The sequence below is a fragment of the Trachurus trachurus genome, assembly GCF_905171665.1.
Source record: "Trachurus trachurus genome assembly, chromosome: 2".
NCBI classification, from domain to species: Eukaryota; Metazoa; Chordata; class Actinopteri; order Carangiformes; family Carangidae; genus Trachurus; species Trachurus trachurus.
This window is the reverse complement of record NC_139914.1, coordinates 9,135,693-9,157,316: the sequence shown is the minus strand read 5'-3', so window position 1 is coordinate 9,157,316 and position 21,624 is coordinate 9,135,693. Positions and strand designations below refer to the sequence as shown.

At 43.9% G+C, this 21,624-nt stretch overlaps 1 protein-coding gene across 2 annotated transcripts in view; it reads left to right on the top strand.

Annotated features, from left to right (window-relative positions):
* Positions 1-21,624, top strand: part of fam184aa (family with sequence similarity 184 member Aa) — a gene marked incomplete at both ends in the record, with an annotated part of 38,143 nt that overhangs the window by 9,388 nt on the left and 7,131 nt on the right. For both annotated transcript variants that reach the window (XM_083989872.1, XM_083989871.1), the window contains 17 exons: positions 120-197; positions 1,557-1,691; positions 1,834-1,932; positions 3,741-3,947; positions 4,320-4,493; positions 4,719-4,880; positions 5,341-5,476; positions 5,840-6,021; positions 6,099-6,284; positions 9,651-9,773; positions 9,861-10,022; positions 12,444-12,565; positions 12,862-13,012; positions 17,314-17,428; positions 18,660-18,757; positions 19,684-19,837; positions 20,395-20,522. In XM_083989872.1, the coding sequence (XP_083845998.1) occupies positions 120-197; positions 1,557-1,691; positions 1,834-1,932; positions 3,741-3,947; positions 4,320-4,493; positions 4,719-4,880; positions 5,341-5,476; positions 5,840-6,021; positions 6,099-6,284; positions 9,651-9,773; positions 9,861-10,022; positions 12,444-12,565; positions 12,862-13,012; positions 17,314-17,428; positions 18,660-18,757; positions 19,684-19,837; positions 20,395-20,522 (2,412 nt within the window). The remainder of the gene's footprint in view (positions 1-119; positions 198-1,556; positions 1,692-1,833; positions 1,933-3,740; positions 3,948-4,319; positions 4,494-4,718; positions 4,881-5,340; positions 5,477-5,839; positions 6,022-6,098; positions 6,285-9,650; positions 9,774-9,860; positions 10,023-12,443; positions 12,566-12,861; positions 13,013-17,313; positions 17,429-18,659; positions 18,758-19,683; positions 19,838-20,394; positions 20,523-21,624) is intronic.

The window sequence follows — 21,624 nt, the reverse complement described above, 5'->3', positions numbered from 1 at the left end:
TGTTGCAGAGCCGAGTCGTACTGTTCATTGTCGAGCCATTGATCTGATATGGAAACAGTTAATAAGAGCATCTTCCTCTCCGTCTTCAGTCTGTTGTCTAACTCTCTTCCCGCCTACAGGTAATTTATGCCCTCAACACCAAGAATGACGAACACGAGGAGGAGATCGACTCTCTGAAAGAAGCCCACGAGGATGAGGTACGGACATCACACAGCACCAAACACCTCGATCTGACAGCTTCGACGGGGGAATTTGGTGAAGTGATGGCAGAAGCTGCGACGTATAAAACTTCTCATATTCACGCCGCCTGTCTGTTTCTCTTTTCACTCTCGACTGTTCAATTTCCTCAGCTGAGAAAAAAAAAAATCAAGTGATTCCATTTAGGCAGAGTTAGGGAGAATTAATGTCTTACAAGCATCTGTTACCTGCAACAGTTTGCAGATGTGAAACCCTTCGCTTGCAGCAGATTAACTCCCTTTGCTGCCGTCTGAAAGTGGCAGGTACAGAGGGCTGCCGAGTGAAAGGAAACCCAGCAGAAAGTGTGTTCCAGATCAGCCTCAACGCTCTGTTTGCAGCCTGTCAAGGTTTTTCGATTCCGCAAAGCCGCTCCCTCGTTTACTGTTTTTGACGCCGGTGGTGGAGGGCGCTGAGCACCTCACGCCAAAATCTCTCAGAGGTGTCAATTAGGGTTTAATGTAGGAACTGTGAAGGCCGCAGCATATGACTGGCATCATTTTCACGCCCCGTCAAAACCTCCAGAGGCTGCGTCTCTCCCTCCTGCAATCGATATGTTCCTCATTTGTTTGTTAGCCTTTCACTTTCATTTATCACTCGTATGCATATGCTTCAAATCCAGAGTGACGCACACTACCAGAGAGTGTTATATTTTACCACTTGTTACCTTGAATAAATCTTGAATAACCAGCTCAGGGCTGCTGCGACAGAAGCTTCTCTTGCTTGTCCACATCTTTCACTCTAGTGTGAGTGTGTCATGGGGTCCAGTGGTTTATTTGAGGAGGATCCAGTGTAATTGGTCTTGATGGGAACTGGCCAGCCCAGATATACTGCAGTCACGTGTTTCTGAATCCCGTTAATCTAACATACAGTGGAATAAATCTGTGTGAGATTAAACCCAGCGATGAGTTTGTTTAAGGATAAGACCTAAGCCGGTTTAAATGTCGTTAATTTCGTTGGTCTTGCTTTCAGAGAGAAGCTTTAGTGTACCGTGTTCTAAGTTGTTAATGAAATTAGAGTTGCTTTCAACTGTTAAATTTTCAAAGTGGGACTCCTCTCCCCTGCCAAGAAACATTTCTTGGAGGCAGCAATGTTTTGCTGGCGCCTAGTTTTATTTATTTCCACATTTCGTTCCCTTCAGCTCTCATTTCCACCTACTCTGTATGTAGGTTTTCACAAACCTCTACATGCTGCAGTTACAGCAGAATCGTTGTAATGACTCCTTTTTATAATGTGCAACATTAAAAAAAAAAAAAAAAAAAAATCCGACTTTGAATAATTTCTACAGCGTTTAAGGTGTTGCCTCTTTTCTTCCTGCTCAGGTCCAACACATAGTGACAGAAACCAGAGACAAGATCATGCAGTACAAGAGCAAGATGGTGGACGAGGCGGACCTGAGGCGGCGGCTGGCCAGTCTAGAGGAATCTGTTGAACTCCACGAGCACATGAAGAGACAGGTCATTCACCGCTGCTAGGCACCACAAGGAGGGGGGGGGGGTCCTTTAGTGAAGCTTTGTTCACTTTCCTGTAGATAAATCAATTAGACACATAATACGATGCAGCTCCATATGTGCTGTAATGTGTTTTCCTCCCTATCAGGCTTTAGCAGAGTTTGAGATGTACAGACAGAGAATGGAGGACTCGCAGCTCTGCACCGAGGCCCAGCACACACAGAGAGTGGTTTCTATGAGCAGAGAGGTGAGGCTTCACACACACAAACTCACTCACGCACACTCACGCACACTCACGCACACTCACACACACACACACACACACACACACACACACACACACACACACACACACACACACACACACAGAACACACACAAAAATGACTGTTGATCAATTCTAACAAGAAGCAAAACAAAAACATCCGGTTTCTAAGACTCATACTGTAGAGTTCTCTTGGTAAACTCAAACATTAAACTTTGCTGCTTTTCACATTCACTGCCCGTCCTAAGAAAAGAAAAGTCACACACTCTAAAATTTCATTTTTAATAATGCATTGGACGGCTCTTAACCCAATTTTAGTAGTTTCAGCTGTCTCTTTAGATATTTTATTTGCTTGATGCATGCCAATAATTTGACCCTTCTGAAACAAATTAACAGCTTTTCCACAACAACATGAGACTGCATCAGTTAGGGTTAAAGGGATAGTTCAACATTTTGTCAAATTGGCCCATTGCCATAATCCCTATAGTCATAGCAGTAGGTTTGTTACCTTTAATTGTTGGTGCAAGCTATTTTTAGAACGGCGGAGCAGAGCCGTGAGCTGCTCAGAGCTACGCTACGGAGGCTGATGGGATTTCTTGGTTTCCCTCATCAAACTCATCAAATACACAATCCGACAACTCTAAAACAAGTTGTGACCTGTACATTCACCACGCGCATCAGCGGTTTTGAATTAATTTACCTCTAAAACAACTCTTGTCTGGTAACGTTCTGTTATTATCTCATAGCGTGGTGAATGTACAGGTCACAACTTGTCCACCAGAGCGTTTTGGAGTTGTTGGATTGTGTATTTGATGAGTTTGATGAGGGAAACCAAGAAATCCCATGAGCCTCCGTAGCGTAGCTCTGAGCAGCTTGCAGCTCTGCTCCGCCGCTCTAAAAACAGCTTGCACCGACAATTAAAGGTAATGAAACTACTCCTAAAACTGTAGGGATTATGGCAATGGGCCAGTTTGCCAAAATGTTGAACAATCCCTTAAAATAACCTCCAATGGGAGGTGGTGACTCTTTTTTGGATGGACAGTGTATATATGCATATATAGACAGGTTGCTTATTTGCACCAAGTTTGCCTGTGCAAGACTGATTGCAGATGTTATATAAATGTCAAAATGTCGCAGTCTGATCTGTTGTCGTAGACTGTACCATGTTTCATCATGCCATGTCATGTCATGCATCATATCACACAATGACACACGTTGACATTACTACGCCTGCTTCTGTGGAGTCTGACGGCAGTCGGCATCAACAAACACCTGAGGTCTAATTAGCTGGGATGAACTGGTGGCTGAATGAGCTCAGTTCATCGTCACTTCCCTTCTACGGCGGGATTGGTCCGTGTTAGCGTCGGTCTTAGTCCCTCGTCTTCCTCTGTGCCGCTGCCTTCACACTGTCTCGTCCCGGCTCGACTAAAGAGACAGCCTCTTTACCGACTTGAGCGAGTCTGCTGGCATCACATGACATCACACCTCATGCTGCATTTTTATATATTTTCTCAACCTGTCTGTCTGTCAGATGTTTTGATGCAACAGCAAACACGGGAAAGTCGCTGCCGTTCGCACATATGGAGGTGTAGAGAAGCTGTTTGTTTTGAGAGAAACCATAAATAAGTATCCTCCTGACAGCATGAGAGGGAAGTGCCTTATTTTCTAATTGTTACAGAGCGATTTCACAGAGACGCTGCGAGCATCTCGCTCGGCACAGGTAGAGATTAGTCTGGCAATGACACATGAATGAGAATAAAGAGAATAGAAAATGTTTCGTGGTTTCACTAGGTGGAGGAAATGCGTCGGGATTTTGAGGAGAAGCTGAGGGCGTTCAGCCACGCTCAAGCCCAGTTTGAGGCGGACAAACGGCGAGCGCTGGAGGAGCTGAGGGCCACCCACCGGCAGGAGGTGGAGGAACTCCTCAACAACCAGCAGAACCAGAGCGCCTCCTCCACCGAAGACCAGGAGAAACTGGCTGAGCTGCATAGACAAGAGGTGGGCTAAGACGGAGAGAGACAGGGAGACAGGACTATACAGCAAGTTACTGAATGGGGGTAATTGCTGTGACGGAGGCTTATACAAATTTTCAGTTTTTGGCATGAAAACTGAAAAACGTAGGGTTGTTTCAGTGGCGCAAGTTAAACCTGAAGTGGATATAATCTGGCCATGAACCTTTGTTGCATGTCATCCCCTTATTTTCCTCCCATTTTTCCTCCTTTCCTCTCAACTATTTACTCTCCAATACAAGCTAATCTTTTTTAAGAAATAGATACGATTGTACATGTGTCGGAATGTATTTTTGGCAGCTTTTGGACATCATAACAAAAAACAAAGACTTGCTTTCAATGTATTCATCTCTTGGTGCAGGTGGAGGCGTTGATGGAGCGGGTGGAGGAGCTCACAAAGGATAAGGTCCGTCTGGTGGAGGAGTACGAGGCCAAGCTGGGGAAGGCCCAGGAGTATTATGAGAGAGAGCTGGAGGCCATGAGGAGAACACACCAGCTCACCACGGAGAACCTGCTGGCCTGGAAACGAACAGAGGTAAAGACAAATCACATCATCAAGACGAGAAGAAAGAAACCAAGCTTCCATGTTCTTTACAGCTGTGTTTCCATGTGTGGATTATACTGTATGTTCATACTGTGAAAGTATATAAGCCTCAGTCCATTGTAAAATGCATAAAACCTGCATGTGGGATTCACAGTTACACATCACAGACACCAACATTTCTCCTGCTGTCCTTCTGTAATGTGGGCGTTTCTGCAGGTGGAGCTCCGTAAAGAGTTCCAGGCCCAGGAAACGGCGCTGCAGCGCTCGCTGTCCAAGCTGAGGAGCGAGCTTCAGAAAGCTCAGGAGGAGGCCAGAGAGAACCGAGACAAGACCAACAGACTGCAGACGTCACTGGCCAACGCCGAGGGAACCATCAAGGTGTGTGTGGATGAACGGGACGGTTTTCTCTCCTAAATTGTTTAATTAAATAAAATGTAATGCACCAAATCTGTGGATGTTCTGCTGAACTGAGCTCACACTGACTTACCTGTTTGTTCTTGTGTTTGCATTAACACTGCATAAATAGTACAGGAGACTTATTTTTTGGATACATTTGTGTGGTGTGCTAAATTGGATGAAAAAGAGTCGCTCAAAAACAAAAACAGAAGGAAAAGCCTCAGGGCGCAAACTGTTTTCAAGGATCTCTGTGTGGTGGGAAATCTAATGTGGTGTGCACTGATGGTCCTGCAGGCAAATCTGCTGAGCAGGAATAGCTGGGTAGGTTTATGTGACTCCAGGCTGTGGTGGGAGAGATATGACTGGGTTTTAAAATACCAAATGTGGGATTGTAAGGACTAAATTGTCTGTGTGTGTGTGTGTGTGTGTGTGTGTGCTGCAGAACCTGCATAAGCAGCTGGAAGAGGCCATCCAGGACGGAGAGATCTGGGTGATGCAGCTGAAGGACACAGAGTACGAACTGGAGGGCAGCAGGGAACGGGTTCAGCAGCAGGCGACTGAAATCCTCCACAAAGCCAGTAAGACACTAAAACACCATCCAGGGGTTCGCACAGATGTTTTACACTGGTCTTGATTCTCATATATTTGTGTATTATGATTATTTGTCATGGATTAGAAAGCATCTGAAGTGTGTAAGTGTCGATTCCAGCTCTCTGCATGCTCATGTATTTGTTTTCATTAGTGAAACCTGTTGTCATAAATGCAAAAGGAAATGAATCTCATGTTGCAAATCAGCAGTTTATAATAGGATGTGTTGCAGATGGTGAAACAGCCCCAGAATTATAGAGTACAATTATAGAGTCGGATTTTAAAGCTTTACCAGCGTGATCGCTGAATGTGGAGCCTCTTTTACAGCAGGGCTTTGATGTGACTGTTCCCAGGTCAGATCGGCTCGCTGCAGGCGACGCAGATGGCCCACGAGGCGACCATCAGGAACCTGGACCAGGAGCAGAGCCGGCTGAAGGAGAAGATCAGCAGGCTGGAGGAGGAGAGGGAGGCTCTGCTCAACCAGAGCCAGGCCACCAACGAGCAGCACAAACAGCAAGTGCTCAAACTGGAGCAGGTGCGTCACACCCGTCTGCCTGGCCCGTCTGTTAAATGTGTGAAGTCGACTTCAACCTCTCTCTCTCTGCTCCTCAGTCTCTGCGCGAGGAGCACCAGGGCTACGAGAAGGAGCTGACCAGGCTGAGAGCGCACTTTGAGGAGGAGACGCTGCGCTTCAAGGAGGCGCAGGTCAGAGCGCTGGAGGATCTGGAGGAGAAACACCAGAATCTGAGGGAGGAGGCTCAGCAGGAGAAAGAGGAGGAGAAGGAACTCCTCATGAATGTGAGTCCAGTGTTTCTGTCTTGTCTTTATGATCGTATCTATCTATAGATTATCACAGGCACAGATTTGTTTAAAGGGATAGTTCAACATTTTGGCAAATTCGCCCATTGTCATAATCCCTATAGTCATAGCAGTAGGTTCGTTAATTATTGGTGCATGCTGTTTTGAGATTGGCGGGGCAGAGACGTGAGCTGCTCAGTGAACGGTACAGGTCCCCTGTCCCTCATCAAATACACAATCCAACAACTCCAAAACGCTCTGGTGGACAAGTTGTGAGCTGCACATTCACCACGCTATGAGATAATCATGTAACATTATGAGACAGAATTGTTTTGGAGGCAAATGCAGCCGGAACTACATTCCAGACACGGCTGCTGATTTCAAAAGTGCTAGTAGCTCCCAGTATTTGCTTCGTGTGTCGTAATTTTACATAATTATATATGATTATCTCATAGCGTGGTGAATGTGCAGGTCACAACTTGTCCACAAGAGCATTTAATAGTTGTTGGATTGTGTATTTGACGAGTTTGATGAGGGACAGGGGACCTGGACCGTTCACCTCCGTTGTGTTCACTGAGCAGCTCACGTCTCTGCCCCGCCGATCTCAAAACAACATGCACCGATAATTACAGTAAAGGTAATGAACTTATTCCTATGACTGTAGGGATTATGGCAAAAAATGTTGAACTATCCCTTTGAATAAATGTGGTAGACGTGTCAGAGTCATTAGCTCTTAAACACACTGATGGCCGTGTTTCCTCTGTCACCATATGGCTGTGTTGTACATTTACATACTGCTGTCTGAGGGCATCAAACCCTCTGTCACGGCAAAGAAAGAAAAAAATCAGCAGCTCAGCTCCGGGCGGCTCTGCCGTGGCTCCACTGTCTTCAGATATTTGGACACAATTTAAAATGCACCAAAGGGAAACACAGTCAAGAGATCATTTGTTTCTTTTGGAAGTGGACGTCTTAATGAACCTGTAGTGACAAAGCCCTAAGTGAAATCACGCACACACAGGCAAATGTTGGTGTTTCTCTTTCCTGTGCAGCAATTAAATTTCCTCCTCAAAGCAAGTGGTCGCAGTTATTAAGGAAATCTGCGTCTGTAATGAAGAAATGAGCAGCCCTCCCTCTGCCACTGACTGCACGCGTTTAATTAGGTCAACATTAAGACCAAGACGTGAAAACAACATCACTATCTCGCTGTATTTCCCTCTGCGTCTGTCATTTTGTCATCTTTTTGTCCTCCTTCCTCCAGTTTTTCTGTTTTTCTCCCCCTCGTCTCCTCACTCTCCATCCTCCATCCTGTCTCTTGGTTCGAAGGGGCTGCGTGGAATGAATACAAAATGTCCTGGATGCCAGAGGAGAGAGCAGCAGATCAGATTACACAGGTTAAATTAACTTACCCTGATTCATTTACCAATCACAGCACCATTACGTAAGCAACAGCAAGGAGGTTTTCACTCTGCCTGTCAATCAAATCTGCAATGTAAAACACACATCGTTAGATCATATAAATCATATTCTCCACACATAGGAGACCATGTTTATTTGTTATTATACTGTATTATTCTACTGATCACTGCATAAAGATGTGTTCATGTGCCCCCTGCTTGGGTCGGCTCACACAGATTGGTCCGTTTGCAGCCGGAGAAGGAAGATACACACTCGAACTTCAGTGCTTTGCCAGCCGCTCCATCAGTGATCATCTGATTGGTTAACAACAAGGATTACTTGAGTGAGGAGGAGCGCTTGTTTGTCTCCTGCAAGCAGCTCTTTGCAGTTCATTACACCCCATTTACTCACGCTCACGTGGCTCCACCTGCACTCAGCGAACATTAAGAATCTAATGCTGAAAAGGCAGAGTGATACTGTACGTAACTCACAGTGCTTTGTCTTAAAAGTTGCAGATTCTTCCTTTAAAATGGCAGATTCTATGTCTCTAAACTGATCTGAAATTTTTAGTTTCAATTCAAATAATGTTGAACTCTGTGTTCTCTCTCCATCTCTTCCCCGTATTCCCCGTACCCCCCCCCCCATGAGCTCAGACTTTCAATGCTGTTTGAAGCTGACTGCTAATTGGCTGATTTTCATTGACATTAAATCCTGCCTTCAAGCCAAAAGAGAGCGGTGTGGTGTGTGAGAGAGCGTGGGTGTGTGTTTATAGATTCCCTGAAAGAAAAGAGCGATGGAGAGAACGGATGGAGAGGTGGAGAAGGAGGGGAGGAAGAGGAGGGTGTGTGTGTGTGTGTGAGGGGGTTATATTATGTAAGACAGAGCTGTGCTGTGCCTCATCATCTTTAGATTAATGTCTGTTTTTATTCCAAGTGAAATCATAGAGGATGCAGGAAGACGAAGAGGGCGAGGTGAAGATGTTGACAAAAAGATAAAAGACATTTGATATTGATTTTTTTCTTTACTTTTTACCTTTTCCAGTACCAGTACAGTATCTGTCAGCAAGATGTTTATTTAACGAGTTTGATAATATAGCTAATTGTACAAACTGCTCACGCTGTGTTAATTCATCATTCACCACAGTCGAGTTAAGGCGGTCGGAGAATAGCAGCATTATTTAATCTACCTCCTCTGCTGTAGATCCTGATGAGTTCATCCATTCATCTTTAGCTGTTGTCTTTACTACAGAACCATTAGGAGACACTTTATAGTGTAAACTTGTTGACAGAAGGGTAAGATCAAGGATGGAAATATTATTATTATTATTCTCATTATTGTTTATTCTACAGGTTTATCGGCTCATAAAATATAATATATAAGTGATAAAATATGGGCAGCTTTCCCAATCCCCAATATTGGAGCTGTGAAGTACAGTAAAATAAAAAAAATAGTAAATAAATGAACTTGACGTGACAACAAAGATAATAGATAATCAGATGATAGCAGGGTATATCCACTAAAGATGGAAGAGAGACTGAGAAACCGTCTGAACAGAGGGAAAGAAGGAGAATTTCAGAGTGGCCCAGAGAGGATTTAATACCGTGGTTTGAAGGATTATAAAGAACGGGTTGGTTTTTCGACGAGATGGCCTTTTAAGTTTAAATGACAACTCACATGTGCCTCCTTCATTCAGTGGCCACGCTTCATGCTCAACAGCTGCCACGACTCCATATTCACCCACAAATGGGATTTACTGTCCAGTGGCTCCTTTTTATAAAATATAAAATAAAATAAAGATTATACTTTCAGTGTGTTTCAATAGGAACTGCTTTGCCACTGTATTCATGTCTCTGCACAAGGCCCACCACAGGCTTTCAGGGTGAACACACGCGCGCAGATAATCTGTGCTTTCAAGTAGGTTTCTCATTCTTCTGCCTCTGCTGTTTTTTTTTCTTCCCCTCTCATCCACAGAAAATGAGTCAGGAGTTTGAGATCAAGCGTCTGTCGCTGGAGGAGCAGCGGGACCGTCTCCAGCAGCAACTGGACAACTTGAAGGAGGAGCTGTCGGCCAAGCTCAACATGGCCAACCAGGAGGCAGGAAAAACATCTCCCTAAACCTCGCCTTGTCTCTTTTCTTTTTCTGACTGATGATGTGACACGCTGCTCTTCTGTTCTCCTCAGGTGTCTCACCTCCAGGAGCTGGTGAGGGAGGGGCAGCAGAACCTGGGCTCGGCTCAGACACAGATCTCCTGTCTGAAGGAGACGCAGGAGAAGCTGAGGATAGAACTGGATGCAACCAGAGCCCGAGTCCGAGAGACCAGTAACCTGGTGACAGACCTGCAGGTGAGAGGAAACCTGGTCAATGCAGCTCAATAACCAAGTCAGTTAAAGAGGTAGTTCAACATTTTGGCAAATTGGCCCATTGCCATAATCGCTATAGTCATAGCAGTATACCTTTATGTGTTGGTGCAAGCTATTTTAGGACTGCCGAGCAGAGCGGCGAGCTTCCCTCATCAAACTCATGAAATACACAATCCAACAACTCCAAAACGCTCTGGTGGACAAGTTGTGACCTGCACATTCACCACACTATGAGATAATAACAGAACGTTACGAGACAGAGTCGTTTTAGAGGTAAATTCGTGCAAAACCGCTAATGCACGTTGCCTTAAAGGACAGTTTTTCAGCAAGCAGTCTCTGCATTTACCTTGAACACAACTCAGTCTCATAACATTCTGTTATTATTTCATAGCGTGGTGAACATGCAGGGAGGGAAACCAAGAAATTCCATGAGCCTTAGCTCTGAGCAGCTCGCGGCTCTGCTCCGCCGTTCTATAAATAGCTTGCACCGACAATTAAAGGTAACGAACCTACTCCTAAAACTATAGGGATTATGGCCGGGGAGCCTATTTGCCAAAATGTTGAACTATCTGAATGATTCTGTTTTTTTAAGTTGGCAGCCAATCAGGTGCTTCGTCAGTCAATGTGATGTTCGGCCAGGAAGCGTGTCCATCACACAGTCAGAGAAACAACAACCAGCCAATCAGCACGCCACTCCCATCCAGTCCTGGGTGACTAACTGGAGGTGGCAGAGGGGATGGAGGAAAACAAAGAGGAAATGAAGAGAGGGAGGGAGGGAGGATGGAGAGAGGGTTGGAGGAACAGTTTGAAAGCAGGAAATGAGCGTTGAGTGAGAAATAAGTGCAGCACTGAAGGCCAGCTGTGAGATAATGATGATGAGCCTATTATGGGTGAAGTGGTCCTGTGTTTGAAAGGAGCCTTGCTCGTGTGAGGAAAGTTGTGTATGTGTGTGTGCATGTGTGCATGTGTGTTCATATTATTATTATAAGTACTCTTAATACTAAGAATAATGAAAATGTTAATGACTCTGCATTCATTCATTATATACAGTGTTTTTTGGAAACTGAGTGAATTCCAGCTTCAAAATAGTTAAAATACTCACAAAATATGTTCAAAAACTAATAAGTGAACAAGTCACAGCAGATGGAAACTCACTATTTAAATGAAAAATAAAGAAATAACTAAAAGAAAGGACAGACAGAAGGGTTTTAAGAGAGACAGTGAGACAGTGAATGAGGAGTGATAATTACATGGAATCGCTGAGTGGTGCTCTTTGCTTTCCCACCAGCCTGGGCTCTATAAAAAGAAAGGGATTTGGACTGTTACAAAAAAAAAAGCCAAGCCTTACACAGGATTGAATCTGGTATTCACAGCCAGAGCCCCATGCTTGTGATTCTCGACCAGGCATTGTGTGGCGGGTGCGAACCGTCGAGTAGCTGATTAAATTCATCTGAAACATGAACCTTTCACTGGAATATTGAGCTGAAATATCGCCGCCTGTTTCCAGGACTCAAAGACTCAAAAGAACTTGGAAATAAGAAGCTCTCTAACAGAGCGTCTTCCTCATTGTCTCTCGTGTTTGTCTGAGGAATCCAGCCCTGCTCGGCCCTACAGTATCTTGGCAAACTGATGCATCTCTATCACTATAAATATCCAAAAGCCTCCGACCACCTGTGAACAGCAGCTGTACACAATGAAGACACAATAGAGACTCGGAGGCCGGGGATCGTCTTCCCTTTACAGTTTGAGATTTGCAATTTTGAAATCTCAAACTCAATTTCACCTTTGCAAAAAAAGTAAAATGAAGATCACTTGTACACAGTGTGGTCTGGGTTCAATTGCTCAGGCGCTTCTCCTCAAAGATGAACACGAGAGCCTGAAGTGTCTTTTAATGAGCTCTTCGGCAGATAAACCCCCGGAGCCTCTTCAGCAGCTGGAAACAGCTGACCCCGTGGAGTTTCTGCCTCGTAACCAGACGCATTACAAATCCCTCGTAGCTGTGGCATTATAAATAGATTTGGAGGTGGGCATTGTGAGTCATCCGGCCCTCGGACGTTATCTGGTCAGAGATAGCCATTTGAGAAGATGGTCTTACTTTGCGCTGTTATTCTGAAGGATTCAGGACTCCGTCACTAACTCTCTCTCTCACATAACAGGTCATTTATGTGAGCAGGGATTAGAGCACTCATTTGAAGTACATACAGTAAAACCCACTTTGCTCTCTCTGAATCCTTTATTCTACCTAAATAGTGTCTCAAAGTATGAGACAGATTTCAATTTAAATGTTTAACATGATAAAAGGAAATATGTGAGTTGATAACGCATCCTGAAGCTTTAAAGGTGGAAAGAAAAGTCCAAAAGTCACAGCAAAAAACAAATGTGTGCACCTGTTTGTGTTTGCAGGAGGAGATTGAGACGGAGAAACAGCAGCATGACGCCAGAGTGATGTCCATCAGGACAGAGGAGAAGCAGAAGATGGACAAGATGGCAGACGACTTGGATCAGAAATGGAGAGATGCTCTGCGGTAACAGAATAAAGCTCCTTCCTCTGTTTGCCTGTCAGTCTCACTTTCCCATGTTTTGCTCTTTCCATTTATTTCCTCATTCATCTCTGTCATCACTCGCCCCCTCCTCTTCACAGTCACACTTGTTATTAGCGTGACAAGTCGACTTGTTTTGCCAAAGCGCTCATGGATATTATTGAGAACAAACAGGGAAAGAACAGTTCACAGAGGCGTACAGTATATGCAGATATCCTTTAGCAGGACTATTAATTAAACATGATTACACAATGAAGAATAATTCTGCTTCCTCACTGCAGGGAAGAAGTGCGGCTGCTGAAGGAGGAGTTGACCGAGGAGTACGAGGCGGACAAACAGTCGGCGATGACTCAGGTCTCCCAGCAGAAAGAACTGGAGATGATGGCGGCAAGAGAGGGCTGGCAGAGGAAGGTGGAGGACCTGCTGGAACAGGTGAACACTGACCCGTGCAGATGATGCACATCCACAGCTGGATTAGTATTGGTTTATGAAGCAACACATTTATTTATTCTGACATATTTTTTGCCTTTTAATTCTTTCGAACAGCAGAGAAATCATAGAAACATCTTCAGAAAGATCAAAAGTCTGCAGAGTTGTCTTATTTGATCCAATTACTTTTTTGTCCTGGCTCCAGAGCTAAATCAACAAAGCCAATCAGAGCTTTAAAGGCAGAATTAATACTTACAATGTCCAGCTCTCTCAGATTTACATCTTCACGCCTTACAACTCTTTTTGCACTGGAGTTCAGCTTTTGTTAACTTGACCCATAAATTTCAAGTTGGTTGTGCTGAACTTTGAAGGAACCCTTTGTCCTGATGGTGACAGAGCTGTTAAGCTTTTTTTTTTTACCCTCTTCAGCGAAACTATTGAATAAACCGACGAACAATCCCAAACACAAACTGCCAAGGAGGATAAACGGTCTGTTACAGAGAAAACAGAAAGAAGATTGGGGAGCTTTAGTGACCGAGCAGTGCCAGCGTTAAACAGCAGGGCTGGCGCTAAGATAACAGGGAACATTGATCAGTCTCTGGATAGCGTTCTGGGCTCCACCACATGAACTGTAGATAGTCTGCTGCTCATTTCCTCCCCTCATCCTGGACTCAACACACTAAACCCAGAAGCTTCTGCAGCCATGCACATCATGATGCAACCAGCACAGCCTGCTGCGATCGCTAATTCACTCACACCACACGAACCTGCCACTGACAGGTCCACAGTCTGTCACTTGCACCTCCAGTATCTGTCTGTACAAGGACAGATAGATTTTGTTTATGGATGTTTTTTTCTGGGTTTCATCTCTCTCTCTTCCAAAAAAAAAAAAAAATGGATGTGTTTGACATTTTTAATCTTATTCTGAGAGTCTGATAGAAATTAAAACCCACCACCACCACCACCCACCCACTCTGGGAATCACCCTGATTGACCACTTGATTTTAAAGCAGCTTTAGGATTCATGTCATGCTCGCACACAGTAACAATAAAAAAGCCTGAAAAAAGAAACATAGGACTGATCTGAGAATAAAAACACCAGCTTCCCTCTGTAATAATAAGTTTTCCCTAAAGCTCTGTCTCTCACCTCTGTGATCCGAGTGCTGCATATGCACACAAACAAAGTGAAGACGGGGTGTTCCTTCTTCTTGTAGCAAGGGTTAGTGATGAATCTTTCTTATACAGTAGGAATAAAAATGGAAATCAGCAGAAGGGTCAGAATCGAAGCAGAGCAGCGACAGTGAGAACCGGTTGAGTTCAGACGACTTATCACGTAGGTGACCGCGCTGAGCGTGTTGCGTGTTGCCTGTGGGTATTTCAGAGCTCAGCTGAGTCACAGCTGAAAAGAGGTTCATCCTGATTTTGCCAAGACGCCGGTGGCCCCTGATAAATATTCTCTGACAAGCTGGCTCGGGAAACCTCCGACGCCGGGGTTGGCAGCCTTTTTTCCCAACGCCCCCTAAACCGAACCGTGACAAAAGCAGCTCACGACGAGATGCTACGTTGCTAAATGAAGAGTACCACTTTGTAGGAATTTTTTATTTTGCTTGTTTTACATGTTTTCACATCAGAGAAATATCATCACTTTTAGCCAAATCCCCCATTTTATTTCTACAACTCTGCTACTGTCGAATGTAGGGAAACAGGTATTTTCAAGTCTGAGGGTTGGATGTCAATGAATTAATGTTATGTTTTCAATTAATTGATCGATCGTCTGTCTTCTTAAACAAAGACAATCAGCAAATCCTCCCAAAAGTGAAGCTGAACTGAAGACACACTCAGTATCTTTAATTTAAAATGCATGGAACTACAGCTGCCCTGAAATAGTTGCTAAAAAAAAATTAAAAATAAACATCAAACAATGTCACAGAACAGATACCTAAGGAGCTTACACCCTGTGTGCATATGTATATGTATGTGTGCCTCTGTGTGTGTGCAAGTGTGTGTTCGTCTCATCAAAGGGCTTTGGTGAATTGTGCTCATTTTTCTTGGCTGTTTTTTTTCTTAAGCTACGTGAAGACAAAGAGCTCTAAATTGTTTCTGCTTGTGTGAGTGTGTGTGTGTGTGTGTGTGTGTGTGTGCCAAGTGTTCTGTGGTTGTGTCCCCAATCTGATGATTTGCTGCTTCTCTTTGCTCTATATGGTTGTAGAGCTGAATAGCGATGGATTTCCAAAACAAAATGAGTCATTTTATGACGTTTCTTTCTTGTTAGAATAATATCTCACTTTTTCTGACATTTTACTGTCCAGTAAACTGAGTAAATAATCAGTATTCATCCTTCCCTCCTCCATCAAACACAAATATTTACCATCTGCCTGGAGCCTTAATGATGACACATTCTTATTTTCTTCTAAACCAAATATTTAAAATCAGAAAAATCAGTGCACAGATCAGACGACAACCTCTCATGTCTATTGTGTAGTGAGATGGGTCAGAAATAATCATTTTTTTTCCATAAAAAGGAAATGTCAGTCAGCCTTTATGCACACTGAATATAAACCTTCATGTATGTGCATGTGTGAGTGTCTCAGGCTGCACTGAAGACAGAGGTAATACTATATTACTCTGTATTGACCCACATACGGCAGCACTGCAGGGACTCACTCACACTCCCCACACGTCACTTCACATTGTGAGTGATGCTGTTCACACATGAAGCTGTGTGGTTGAGACCAGCAGCTGTCGGAGCAGCATCAGCAGGTGAACCGTCGATGCCGAGCTGCTCCGTCGCTTTGATTTCAGATTCTCAAATATCCTCCGGTTGTAGTCATTCCATTTTTTCCACGTTGGGGATTTTATTAGAGCGCCAATCACTCTGTTTCCTGGTTCAACTTGCAGGTCATGAATACGACATGACGCACTTAAAAAGAACAGGCGATTTCACCATAAATTTAAATGGAGTTCTTTATTAATCCAAATGGGAATTTGCAGAATTTATGGTTCATAGCAAAACTCAATCAGAAATCCTGAATTTTTCCTCCTCTAACATTAACACCCAACACTTATTGTATTGGTGTATTTCTCTATCTGTTTTCAAATGATAGACTAAATTAATCCAGTATGTCTCAGCAAGACTCATCTCTTTGTGTCTTTCAGTAAATCAGCTGAGCTCCAGCCTCGGTCCTTTGACAGACAGGGAATAGCAATTACATGTGCTGCTTAAGTGGACAGGAAACGATTTATGCACAGGTTATGAAGTGACTTGTTGTTGTGTGTGGGTGGAGGTGCCATTGTTATCTAAAATGAATTATTTCTCATTAAGATTTGTTCATTGTAAGGTTCTTGCTTGGCTGCTGTTTGTATGTGTGTGTGTGTATTTAATTAAGGCTTTAGAGGGTTAGACATACTGTATGCACTGCAGTTTGTCAGGAAGGCAGGTGAACTCTTCTACAGGTCACTGTCTGTCTTTTAAATCCATATCCAGTGTTGAACCCCACGACTTCATCCCAGCCCTGCTCCTCATCCTCTCTTTTTAAATCCATCTTACCTTACACTCACTAATGTAGTACTCCTATAGCACTAAATCCTGCAGGGGATTTAACCAGTGGAGCTTGAGGAAGAGTGGCGTGTGGAAGACCAGAGCCGCCTGTCTGAGAGAGTCCTGCCATTCACAGCCACTTAGGCCACTGTTAGTTCCGATATCTCCTCAAAACAAAACTGTTTTGTGCACTCTTGATGGGGCTTATGCTACTTGGCTCGGTGTTATTTGGCTCGGCGCGCCGTGTGGCGTGTCGCCCTGACAAGCTGTCGGCTCATCGAGACGAGCGGCGAAATCTCCAGCTCCGTTGTCTGGCTCACGTCCACGTGTCGATATCTCGTTGTCAGAAAATCTCGTCTATCTCTCTAAAGTCAAATCAATCTGCGGGAAAAACTGAGGATTAAAAGAACGAGAGTGTGACGCAGGAGGAAATATAAAGTATTAAATAAATGAGAGTCAGTTTCCTGGAGATACATATTCCTTAAAACGGCCGAGGGCGTTTGAGCAAAAGAAGGAATGAGATGTGATTTCCCTGCAGTCGGAGATAGAAAACCACTTGAAGCTGTATCATGTCATCACTGCAGCCCTGTGTGTAATTACTGTTTTTATATGTCGGGCGCAGCCACACTGACCTGTCCACATCTCCCCTTCATTATCTACCCATCAGTCTGAAACAAGCCTGTTGGGTTGTTGATTCTCCCTTCAATGTGAACACCAGTAATTATCATCTTTCCCTCTCTCTCTCTCTCTCTCTCTCTCCGTCCAGATTTCTCTGTTGAAACAGTCCCTGGAGCTGCAGCTGTCTCAGTCGCAGTCGGCTCTCCAGCAGCTGCAGTCTCAGTTCAACCAGGAGAGAGAGCTGCTGAGCCAACAGCTCAAAGGTAACCTCACCTTATATCTTATATTCATTGGGTTTTCCACATTTTTCTCAGAAAATGTATTTCTAATCAAGCTTTTGACATGAAACTTTCACCAGATGTCAGCAACAACCCAAATAATGCACATATACAAAGAAATCCAAACATTTATGTCCATAAATTAAGAACATATGAAGAAAAAGAGGTCAAAAAAGGTAAAGAAGCAGCTGGAGTCTGTCAGTATTTAGAAAGTCATCCTGTCCTCTATCAGTGCAAAGTAATATCAGCTGCTTTAGTCCAAATTGACGCCTATAAAAAGGTTTCTCATCACCAAGGTGTCACACAAGTGGCGTCTCATGATGGGGAAAAGCAAAGAGCTTCTCCAGACCTTCAGAAACTTATTTTGCAGAACATCATAATGGCATTGGTTACCGTTTTACCTGTTAGTGCCGATAATCTGGAACTAAAAAGAACATTTTACCATAAAACGACCATGACCAGGTGCTCAAAAGTCAAAAGAAAACTAAGAAGAGTCGTACAAGAGCCAATGACCACTGACAGAGAGCTTTAGACAGATCTGGAATCAGCAGATACAGTTTTAAAACAAACAAAAGCAATGAGTAATGCATTTAACCACCATGACCTCTATGCTGCTCACCATGCAAGTCTATTGACGGTTCAATACTTATTTTCCCCGCTGTATGTAATGAGTATTCTCACATGCATTACCTGCTGCTGCTGCTGCTGCTGCTTCACATTATAAGCATCCATCTAGGTGGGATTTGACTGTACAGCACCCACCAGAAATACAATGTGAGTTGGGTGTCGTTGCGCCTATAAAACAAGACGTGGTCGTTTTCAGTCAGGGTGATTTGCAGAGAGGGGGGAGCCGGAGTCGGTTGGTGTTAATGGGCCAGAAACCCCCAGAACTCCTATTAGAGCGCTGTGCTGTTGTGTGGACTGTGATGATGGATGTGCACACAGCATGAGCTCAGATCACAGTTTCCCGCACAGACACATCATTGTTGAACAACGTGATGCAAGAAAACACGACGGAGCAGAGAGTGGGTTGGTTGAAAACTAAAATCCCTCCACTTGCGCAAAGTTCCAGCCATCAACTCCTCGTGTCTCTTCACGCTGGGTTCTGCAGCGTGTGAACAACAGATTATCATCTAGTCAGTGTTGTTGTTGTTGAACACATCTGCTTTTGGCGCATCGGAGCGCTTGTTGCTTATGTTCCCGTTTGTGTCGGCAGAGATGCAGAGGGAGCATCAGAGGAGAGAGCATCGGTTACAAGAGGCTCACTGCTGCGCCCTCAGCACCATGGAGGAGGCCAGACAACACCAGATCAGGGTAACACACACACACACACACACACACACACACACACACTAGGAATCCATGCACATAGGTGTACATACTTAATCTTGGGATTTAACATCATGTTTCTGTCAGTAATATTATCTGACGTTACTGTTTCTTGCAAGAACATTTGATGGCTTGTGCACTGAAAATGTCTACCCCTCTCTATCTCTTTCTATCTACCTCTTTATATCCATCATTCTCTTTCTTTATTTCTACCCCTCTCTCTTTTCTTTCTTTCTTTCTCTCTCTGGCTTTTTACTTCTTTCTTTCTACCCCCCTCTATCTCTATCTATCTACCACTTTCTATCTATCATCCCCCATTTCTCTGTCTTTTTTTCTTTCTTTCGCCCAAAAAGAAAGCAAACACAACCTTAAGAATCCTTATCCTTGATGTTTATGTGCTATTTGCTTGTGGAGTGAGTTTCATTATTATAGTATTTGGTCATTTAAAAGAGACAATCTCATCAGTATGAGAAGGTAAAATGATTTGCTCTACACTGAACAACATTATCCTGGAGTCATTCCCTGCAGTCATCAGGACAAGTATGAAGCCACAGTATTACAGTAGCTGTGTGCCTCTGATAAAACCACCAGCACAATACACAGAGTTAAAAAGCATTTGAGTTGTTTTAATATTGTGAGTTTTAATTTTATGGCCCATATTCCTGCTGCAGACTTAACTGAAGGTGAAAGATTCATATGCAGTTAAATCAGTCGGGACATGTTTGGCTTTCATTTGGTTCATCTACTTTAATTTTATCAATTTCCTTGTTAAATGATATTGAAAATGAGCCCAGCCTGGTTATGGCCTAATGTCGACTTTATGGTCTAAACATTGTGTTTTTTTTTACTGTGAACAGCTGCCACGTAGAAAAGCATGACATCATCTCTGTGACTGTCTCCTCTGTCTGCAGGCCCTGGAGGAGCGTCTGAAGCAGGAGCAGAGGGAGGAGGTCCACGCTCTGAAGGAGGCCCACAGGAGGACGCTGGACATCCTGAGACAGCAGTCGGACCAGGAGCTGCAGACGCTGAGATTCGAACTGGAGGACGAGGGGAAAGCGAAGCTGGGTGAGTCGCCTCTGTTTGGAGCCGTATCGATCAGGTTTCCATCCACAATAATAACAACCTCTTAAATTACAGAAATGATTTTTATCAACACTTAGCGAAGATGTTTCTACCCGATGTGATTACGTGGCCTCCAGCACTGAGGATGATTTTACAGTCGAACAGCCGTCGTATTCAGGGGCTGAAGTGTTAAAATGTCCTTGAGCAACTGTGTTTGGTAATAGGATTAAATAAGCAGGCTATAATGTTGGTGTCAACTTAAACAAAAAAAGAAAACAGGTTTCTTGGATTTAATTCCACTGAAAAATATGACCGATCAGGTTTCTGTCAGATTCACATCACAGAACAGAGGGCTGCAGATTAAATATCTCACATTTAAGAAGTTTAAAAGGGACTTGTGATAAGCAGCGAAGCAAAGAGTGAAGATGTATGGTGAATCAGTAATGGTCTGCCCTCTGTGATAACACCTCCACACACAGTTGTTTGTTTGTTTGTTTAGCTCTGGGTTTTTATCTCATGTTGTTTCCTCCCTTTAACTCTGGTGTGTTTGCGTCCGGCAGCTTCTCTCCGTGCAGAGCTGAACCACCTCCACGCTACGGCCATAGAGCATCTGAAGCAGATTCACATGAAAGAAAACAACGTCACCAAACGGGATCTGGAAAACGCCATGGAGCACAGCCACAAGCAGGTGACCTTCTACCTGTGTTGGGCAAGTTACATCCAGAATATAATACATTACATATTATTATTTACTGTCATTTGAAAGTAATTAGTTACATTACAATATTACTGTCTCAGTAATGCGTTACACTACTTTTGTATTACTTTTGAGTTACTTTCTGTATATGACTGTATGACTGTAAAGCAGTGGCTCCCAACCTTTTCTGGCTCGTGACGCCTTTTTGACATCACAAATTTCTGGCGACCCCGTCGATCAATATATTATCATATTTCTACAGGTATATGCTGCAACTCGATTTAAATTTGAGAAAGTGAAAGTATAGAATACAGTTGTTTAGGATTGCGTGTGGTGTTTTAATCATAATTTTAAAAAGAATAATAATTAGTTAAAAAAATATTTGTATCAATTACCAGACTTTTCAGGCGACCCCATTTGAATTCCAGGTGACCCCACATGGGGTCCCGACCCCAAGGTTGAAAAACACTGCTGTAAAGTTTAGTTCATTGCAGCTGATAATACATTCAGTGGAGGGTGATGTACTGTAGCATAATGTGTAGGCCTCTGCAGCTACTAAAACTACGTTTTGCGGATAATCTACTAAGAGTAACTGCCTAAATAACAGCACATGCAAACCGCAGGATTGAAATGACAGTTTTGCGCATTGTAATCATGTCCTTCATGGAGAGAGAGAAGGAGAGCAGAGAGCTGCATGACCGCAAACGCAGAATGAAATTTGATCCAATGAATTGATACAAAGGAGCAAATAAACATATTGTTGATCTACGCACGGTGAAAAAGAACCGTGGGAGAATATCTGAGAGAAAGTAAATGCGTTGATACCAGCTGTCATTCACTGGACCGGAGGTGCGCGCTAAGGCACAGCGCTATGGCGCAGAGCTCGGGCCACACTCTGATTTAAAAGCCCGGGCGAGAGGGGATCAAAGACGGGGTGAAAGTAGAGGTGAGGTCTCGGTCCCGGACCCGGAGCTGAGCAGCCAGGTACTGGAGAGGGAGGTTAGGATCGCTCCGTGGGCGCTGCACGGCTGCGTAACGGCGCTTCACTGCTACAGCAGCTGGAGTGACCCAGACGCCAGGAAAAGCGGAGATG